The following is an 8878-nucleotide window of genomic DNA, read 5'->3' as shown; positions in this document are numbered from 1 at the left end:
GGAAGGACAGCAAAACTACGTGTGATGCTGTCTGGTGGTCTCACGACATCATACATTTGTCCAAACCCACGGGATGGCCACCCGGTTACCCTGATGCAAACTGTGACCCTGGGGGACTCTGGTGGGTCGGCGTGGGTCAGCAGTGGCAAATGTGTGACTCTGCTGGGGATCCTGATGGGGAGGCTCTGCGTGTGTGGGAACCAGGAATCTAAGGGAGGTCTCTGCGTCTTCCCCTCAACTTTGCTCTAACCTTAAGCTGTTCTAAAAACTAAAGTCTATTAAAATAATATGCATAGGCAGACAAACAGCACACTGAAATGTCAATGTGGTTAACTTTGGGAGCAGGATTCTAGCAATTTTTCTTCATCTTTCATTTGTATATGCTAAAAGGCCACAGATTAATTTCAAAAATCAAGGCAAACGACTGTAGTAAAGAAAATGCTAGATGCGATGATCGTGTTGAGTTTTCTCCTGTTTCCTTTTCTGTACTTGAAAGGTTTTCCACCTGGACAGTACTTTCAAAATAGAAAAGGTTTGCTTAAAGACCAGGCTGCGCCCTTGAACGTGAGCACACGCGTGTGCGCATACCAGGCAGGCTCTGGCTGGCTGGCTTGGATTTCGTTGTAAAACTAACAGCTTTATGCACACGCGATTCCCATACCTTGAGGCGTGCCCTTCTCATGTACAACTGCGTGACTCCCAGGGTATTCGGAGTATAAAACCCTCCAGGCCGGAGCCTCTGGCCAGTGCGCAGGGGCCCAGGCGGGTCGGCCTATGCCTCCAGGGGGAGCTGGCCTGCACACGGGGAGGCTCACGGTTGTTTTCTAAACATGAGAAATTCAGATGGGACAGGAGATCCACTCATATTTACGCAAAATTTCAAGTTTCCCAAGAAATAAAAATTTCATTAATTTCCACTGTTACAGATTTTTGAAAGTTTGCAAACAAAAGGCTAAAATTTATCATCTACTCGTGCAGACTTCTGGGGACCTAAGGAGTTCTCCCTTCCAGCTCCTGCTTAGGGACGTCCTCACGGCCGCATCGTGGACCCGAGTTCCCCAACGCGATGTTCGGGGAGGCAGGCTCGCATCTCCTAAAACGTCTTGGAGAGGGTTCACCTGGAGCACGGAAGGCTCGTGTCCGTGTGTTCCCGACCAGAGTGCACTCGGTGCTCCTCTCTGCAGCCCCAGCCCACCCTCCCACCGCCCGGCCCGGCTCTGCAAGAGCCCCACGAAACATTTTTTTTTTCTTAATGTTTGTTTCTGAGAGAGGGCAGGGGAGGGGCAGAGAGAGGGAGGGAGGATCCCAAGCAGGGTCTGCACTGTCAGCGCAGAGACCGACACAGGACTCGAACCCACAGACGACCAGATCATGACCTGAGCCAAAATCAAGAGTTGGACACTCAACTGACTGAGCCCCCCGGTGCCCCAAGAGCAGCATTTTAAGCAACTACGTGGTTGGCTCGGCTGCTGGGGTCCCCTGAGATGCATGTACTTGGATGAGGGAGCCAGAGGGCAGGGGTGACTGGTGGCCCCACTGCCCCTCCGAAGAGAAGGCCCGACCTGGTCAGCTGCCTGGCCACTCATGTGCCCGGAGGGAGGAGGATTTGAGTCCTCAGTTTAAAGACGTATTTTCTCTTCATCTGGGGCACAAATGCATCATTAACAGTGACAAAACCACCAGAGGCCAGATGATGGGGAGCAGACCACTGTGGGTGGGGCTGGGAGGCCCCCACAGAGGGCACCGCAGGCCCTGCCCCTGCCTGGCCGCTCCCAACCTTCCCAGGCCGAGGGCCGAGAGGGTCCCCAGGCGTCCCCCACAGCAGAGCCTCGCTGCAGACGGGCACGACCCCACACGGACACCCGTTCTGGGGAACACCACCGGACACGCCAAGTCCAAGTGTCCAGAGAAAACTACCACCCAGCAGAAAACAAGGACATCCGGGGCTGCCCGGAGTCCTGACCAGCATCACGGCCCCTGGCACACCCTTCCCAGCAGGTGAAGACGTGTCTTCGGGATGACTTGTCAGCCTCCGTGTCTTCCCTGCTCAGGTCAGCTCGCAACTGGGCCTCCAATCGTCCCACCCCGACCGGTGTCTCCTTTTCCCAGGGCCTCGGCCCTTCTTTGCTGGTGACACCAGGTCCGGGTGTTGGGTCTTCACATTCTACCACCGGCATTGTCCTGTCACTCGTCGGAGCACTCGGGGCCCCGGGGCCTCCGAGCACTGAGGAGCTATCTTCTGGTCTCCCTCCAGGACCCGCGAGGAGGGGCCCAACCGGCTGAGATGGACACAGCTGGTCACCCACCCTCCCGGGTGCGCAGAGACCACGGTGTCGTCCAGGTGTGACAGTGACCAGCAGCCCGGGACCACGGACGGCCCCACAGCCTCGGCTCAGACACACTTTCCACTCGGTGTGAGCAATGCCGTGAGTTAGCACTGAGCCCTTTTAGAAACCACGGCCTCAGAGACCGTGGGTGTTCACGGAGATCTCAAACATCTCAAACTTACCAGGTTCCCGGTTACGCAGTCTCCGTTTCTGTGCTAACAGGGCCGTCAGAGACAGCCCTCGCCTTCCAAGCCCAGCCCTGGAAACTTTGGTTACTGCTGTTGTGGAGAATAGCAAATAAATGTACCTACGCTTACCTTGCTGAAGAGAACAAGACAGTGACGGTGCTTTGGTTCCTGGACGTCTGCCTGCCTGCCCCTGTCCTGCACCCGTGGTGATACCCCCACCCAGCCTCTGCCTGTCACCAGAAGCACGAATGGGGTCTGACCATCACGCCCAGTGCGCAGGCCTCCTGAGTGCGAGCAGTAGAGAGGAGGAGGAGGATTCAGGTTCTGGACAACGCCCGAGTATGCAGTGAACACCTAGAACCGGCCATACCCGAGGCTCCATTCATCGCTTCTCAGACAAGCGAGGGATGTAACGAGACAAACCCACCGGAGCCGTGGTTCTGTCACCTGCAGCTGAAGTCCACATGCACAGCACACAGCGTGACCTGACACGTTACTTGTGATTCAGTAGTTAGTCTAGGAAACAGGGAGGACTCAAGGCTTGTGCTACGGATCGGGACTGGAGAAGGGACATCTTCCACTTCCTACACGAATTCAACAAGGCCGTCTTTAAGCAGCACCTGTCGTAACGCTGCTGGCCCCAGTCCCAGGTCAGCCTGCCTTCCCCACAGGACCGAAGGAGGCATCGGCCGCAGTGCCGTGAACACATCCTGGGTCGCCCACAGCCCCGAGCCCAGACAGCGCCGGCAGCAAGAGTGCCAAGGGGCCCTTTCAAAGGGAGCATGAAGACGAATTAACCGCCAGCGCCTCCCCATGGGCATCGTGGACCAAGGCTACTGCCCACACATCTCTGGACAACAGAACCTGAAGACAAGGCCACCGGGCGCAGGACCAGCTCTTCCTACAGCTGCATGAACTCAGGGCCGGTGGGTCAGAGCCCGTGACCCAAGGGACAGGGATGATGCACAATCAAGCTGTCAGGGAAAGGGGGGGGGGGGCACATCCTACGATGAACCCTGTTCTCCATCTTGTCAGCCAGGATCAGAGCTGCCTTGTTTTCTGGGTTTAGATCCGAGGCTCACGAAGCTTAGCAACTATAAATAACAACGATCCTTTACATTGTTAATGCTTTGGTACAAGCTTTAGAAAAACTCCTAAATGGCAGAAACTCCTGACAAGCAGCCACGGAATGGCCTAGAAGGGTAGGTTAGGTGGTCTGTTTTCCTGTGCAGACTTCCAAGGCCTGACCAGATACCCGGAGCGACCCGACACGCAGTGTCCTCTGCCCTACAGGCGGCGGGGTGGGCATCGCACCAAGAACGAGCTTATAAAAAGGAGTTTTATTAAATGAAAGAGAAATCTGCTCGGTGGGTCAAATGCGAAATAGATATACAAAAACTTTACACCCGTGTCCCGGAGGAGGAAGGCCCCGTGCGCTGGCCCGGACCCGCCCCCGCCGCCCCGAGTCCTGCCCGCCCGTCCCGCAAGAGGCTGCGAGGGGCGTGGCAACATCTTTGGCACACGGCCTCCCGGGACACTGTCCCTTAGAAAAGTAGACTTTCCATAGTAAAACCTCTAAAAACACCTATTTCTGCAAAATTATGTGTTTCTGTAAGTGGAGCTCTGCAAATGTACACGTCTTTCTAGAGAAAAGGAGATCCCATCCGAGGGCCCGCGCGGCCGGGAGCCATCAGGGGCCGGAGCAAGACGCGTGTGTCTGCTGAGCGCCCCGCAGGTCACATGAGGTCGTTGAGCTCTGCCTCCAGTGCCGCGGCCATCTCGTCCGCCTCTGAGCTGCTGCCCTCCTCGTCCTCCCCGCTGGACTCCCCGCTGGACGCGCTGCCGGTGTCCTCCTCGGGCAGCTTCCGCTTGTGGCCCCTGCAAGACAGGCGCATGCCGTGACACGCTCGCAGGGGCAGGCACACGCACACCGGGACACACATGCGCATCAGCACCCACGCACCTCGGGACGCACCCACGCAGCGCGGTGGCCGCTGTCCCGTGGGGGCATCGATGCAAAAGCGCGGTCACAGTTTCAGTGCGAGGAGGGGTTGGAGCTGGGGGTCAAAACCGCGCGGGGCCAGCAGGCCCGGGACACGCTCTGTCCATTCCCACGCCGCCAGGCCCCCGCATCCAGAGGTGGCCCGGCAGCGATAGTCACGGAGTCACGGAGGAGGTGACAGAACGCCCGTAACTGTACGGCTCGTGGGGAGAGGAGTGCGGACCGGTGGGAGGCCTGGAGGGCGTGCCCCTGCTGTCCGTGTCCGCCCCCTGCCCTCCCCCGGGGAGTCCTCGCAAATGCCTTCTCCCCAGAGCTCTAGACGCTGTCACCTCTGATTGGCCCCGAGGAGAACCAGACGGGAACAAACGTGCAAAGCACGACTGGAGAGGCTGGGTTGGCTGTGGGAACTACTAATGCCATTCTGCAGACACGAAAGCCCAGGCACATCCCAGGGGACCAGACGGGGCCATCACCCAGTCCGGCCTGAAAACTCCACTTTCCTTAGGCGGCTTAAGAGGAATTACCCTGATGACCAATGACGCCACAACGGTGGCGGCTGCCTCCGTCCTCGGGACAGAGTTGGCGGACTCGGACCAGACTGTGCCCGCGAGATTTCCGCAGCACGGGGCCCGCGGCGAGCACAGCACTCCCCCAGGAGGTGCCCGCTGGCCCCGAGCGGTGTCCCCAAGCCGAGGAAAACCAGCCTGACCACGCGCCCGCCCTGGCTCTCCCTTCACACAGGGGCACCTGGGCCTCGCGAGTCAGCCCCCGTCTCTTGTGCTGTGATGGTGGGGACACAGGCAGGCCCTGAAGATTTTCTGGCGCGCGCACGGGCGCACGCACACACACACACACACACACACACGGCAGCTGCACACACGCGTGTATATACCGAGGCACATGCAGCACACGTACAATGTAGAGAACCACACGCGTCCAGGAAATCGGAGACCACGGTGCTGGTGGAAGGAAAGGCGTACAATTTATTTAAGAGAAATACCGCCAGCAAAACCAGATGGAACCAACAAAAGACACGTTGCTGATCGGTCACCGTCCCACCTAAGAAGAGGATGTGCCTGCGGCAGACAAGGTGTCGGGAGCCTGCCGGGAGGCCGGCAAGGACACCCAGAAAGAGCAGCCCCCTGGGCTGTCCCTCGCGCCCCAGGCTCTACCGCGCGCGTGACCGCCAGGGCGGCAGTGCCCTCGCCCGACCCACCAGAGCACTTTGTCAGTGCCACCCGTTCAGTCCAAAGTTTAAACGACTATTATTTTCCCATCGGCTGAATATTTTCTAAGGAAACAAACGTTTACGCTGTTACAGAAAACAAGCCGGGCTCAACGCTGAAGTGCAAAGTGGGTTTCTCTTATCAGCACCTGACCATTAAGATCTAAGGTTGCTCCCTTAGGAGATCTCTGGAAAACATACAAGCAAAACCGGTGTAAAGGGTTTCTGAGCACAGGGATGCTTCAGGGAAATTACCCCGAACACTAGGCCGTAGGCTTCCTTTGCCCTTGGCCCCCTGGAGGGCGGCGTGGCCTCAAGGCTCTTGGCCCGCTGCAGTCCTTGGGACGCGCGTGCGTGGCTGCTGTTTTCCACTCCGGGCCGTTACGGTGTTGGCGGAGCGTGGGACGCCCGGCAGCACCAGGATGCACTCGGGCACAGGAGCCACAAGGTGCCCTTCCCGGGTGCGATGCCGGGCGCGTGGTGGGCCCGCGGCCACGCCTGCCGAGGGGGTCCCGCCCGCGGACCTCATGCCCGGCTCCCATTCGCACGGAAGAAGGGGCTGTTTGGGGGCCCCACGTGCAGCGGCTCACGCCCCCCAGCTCTCTCTGGGGGCGAAGGTGTGGACCACCTCCTGCCCCGTTTTACGAGCTGGCTTGTCAGAGCGTTCGGTCCTGAGAGCTCTTTACGTAGCGCGGACGGCAACTATTTCTCAGGCGTGTGCCGCACGGATTTGTGCTTCTCACGCTCCGAATGGTGAGAAGTCTTTGGACTATCAGTACAAAACTGACCACGTAACCCGAGGTCACAAATACTTAGGTTTTCTTCACAATCTGTTGTGAGTCGGCCTCTGAGTTCATTTCTGAGGCAGGGTTGAGATGAACTCTGCATCTGGACACCTGTGGCAGCACCATTTAGTCAAAAGGAAACTTAAAGAAACGTATACAGAAATACGTATGGATATACACGCCTGTGTTCAGGGAAACCTGCAGTTTGAAAGAAGACAAGAACCCCCCCAAAAGATGTAGACATGAGAAAGTCTTCGTTTGGGCGGAACAGGCCACAAGCAGAGCCACACACACGAGGTCAGGAAAAGATCTGCGAGACGAGGCCACGTGTGACCTAAGACCTGCGAAACAACCCGCTTTCGAACTGGTAACACAGAAGTAACCTAATGGAGAGACACGCTCCCAAATCAGAACACAACTGACCCGATAAACTCAAAATGGACAGAAGCCCTGAGAAAGACACCAGGGACTGTAACTGAGGTGATTGGTGGGCCTGCTCAGGCTGGAAAAGTGAACACGAGAGGCCGGAGCCCCGAGGAGCAGGGACGGCGTCCGTGGCTGCAGCACGCGGGCTGTGTGGCCGGCGCCGGGCGCCCATCTGTAGGGCCAGAAGCTCTGGTTGGGCCCAAACCAGGGCAGACATGAGCCTGAGGAGACAGGTACCTCAGCAAAGGGTTAATTTTGGATTTGTAAGATGTCCTGAAATAAAAGCTATTTTAAGCACAATTACTCTGAAGCCTCTGGGATGACTGTCCTTTTGTTGAGTGGTGACAAAAACAGAGACGCGTTTAGAAATGACACGGAGGCGTAGATGAAACAGACCACTGCCCGTAAAAATGTCAGGTGGCCATCTAACTCCCATAAAAAGGGGTGTCCATTGTCCATACTACTGTGAACACCACCAACAGAAATAACATCCATGAGCCCTGCCTGGGGGAAAGAGTGGGTGGGCCCCGAGGCCTCAGAGGGATGCACCGGGCGGTCACGATGCGTGTGCGGCCCGCGCTCCCCAGGCCCCCAGACCTACAGCATAGGAACACCCGTCCCGGCTGCTGGTGAACGGTGGAGGTTTATCCAAAGCAGCAGTGATTCTGAGCGCACTTACTTAAGGAAACTCCCATCCCCCGGGCACCCAGCTGGGCCCCGGGCCTGCAGTGTGAGAGGAGGGGTGGGGGGTGAAGTCTGTGTCCCACCAGGGTGCGCTCACCAGCGGCAGCTCCCCCGGCACGGTGACGCGTCACCCAGCCTGACCGTGAGCGCCGTCAGAGCGGCTCTGTGGCCCGCGCCGCAAGGTTTCCCAAGCCACGAGCGCGAGGCATCTCCCGTGCCTCCTGATGCAAATGGTCTGCTCTTGGCCCAGAGCTGGGCCTGCATCCAAGTTCCCTTTTGTCCCTTTGACAGCTTGACGCAAAAAGCAAAAACAGAGAGGAGACAGCTGCTGCCCGCGGGGACAAAGGCCCCCAGGCCCAGGAAACAGCCAGACCCCCTGTGGAGGGGGGGGCCGGGAACCATGGAGAAGCTCGGCTCCCCAGGCAGAGGCAGGGAGCACCTGCAGGCAGGGCCTGAGGGGAGAGGAGGGACACCACCCCCCACCCCCAAGAGCAGCACCAGGACAGGACAGGAGTTAGCCGTCAGAACAGCCACCTTACAACAACGATATTGTGTGATAACGTCTTTTGTGGAAACGTCTGACCTGCACTTGGAGAGCGTCTGGGACAGAAGCGGCCCACACCTGGACAGGCTCACTGCGGCAACGTCCTCGTGCTCAGACACCTCCCGATGACACGGAGTGCTGGCATGGGGTGACACGAGCCCTGTTTTCCACCAAATCCGTGAGGTGGGTGTTGTCACTCCCATCGGTGGTCAAGGAGACCGCCCACATTCCTGCGGGGCTGGACCACACACGACCCCAGGCAGGTGCTGGGTACATCAAAGACACATTGCATCCATCCTACAGATCAAGGACTCTCCCGCAACAGGGTCGTCTTGCAGGGAATTAACAGAGGGAGCGAAAGAACACAGGCGAGCCCCACTCGGGTGGTCGTGCGGGGCGTTCCCACGGAGCCCAGTGCGTGGCTCAAGACCAGGGAAAGGGAAAGACGGTCAGTGCCCAGGTGGCAGTGCAGTGTGCTAAGGCTGGTCTCACCCTTCCTGTGACAAAGCAGAACACGAGACGGACTGAGAAGGGAGAAAACCCTTACTCCTGGTTAAGTAACATTCGGAGAATAAATTTTTATACACGATTAAATTTTAGTAATTAAAAAGCATCTCAGGCCTGTAGGTCACGGCTAACAAACGCCTGTGAACGATCAAAGCTTCGTCTCCCCTCAGCACAGCACACGTTTATGTTG

At 57.9% G+C, this 8878-nt stretch overlaps 1 protein-coding gene across 4 annotated transcripts in view; it reads right to left on the bottom strand.

Annotated features, from left to right (window-relative positions):
• Window positions 1-3840: 3840 nt before the first annotated feature.
• The window catches only part of CTDP1 (CTD phosphatase subunit 1), a 56802-nt gene continuing 51764 nt past the window's right edge, over window positions 3841-8878 (bottom strand). Inside the window, exon 12 of one of the 4 annotated variants that reach the window (XM_047827313.1) lies at window positions 3841-4393. In XM_047827313.1, coding sequence (XP_047683269.1) covers window positions 4115-4393 — 279 coding nt within the window. In that variant the 3' untranslated portion in view covers window positions 3841-4114. The other 3 variants (XM_047827312.1, XM_047827315.1, XM_047827317.1) reach the window with 3 other exon arrangements.

This window comes from Prionailurus viverrinus, chromosome D3 (genome assembly GCF_022837055.1).
Source record: "Prionailurus viverrinus isolate Anna chromosome D3, UM_Priviv_1.0, whole genome shotgun sequence".
Lineage (NCBI taxonomy): Eukaryota > Metazoa > Chordata > Mammalia > Carnivora > Felidae > Prionailurus > Prionailurus viverrinus.
This window is presented reverse-complemented; position numbering and strand designations above follow the sequence as displayed.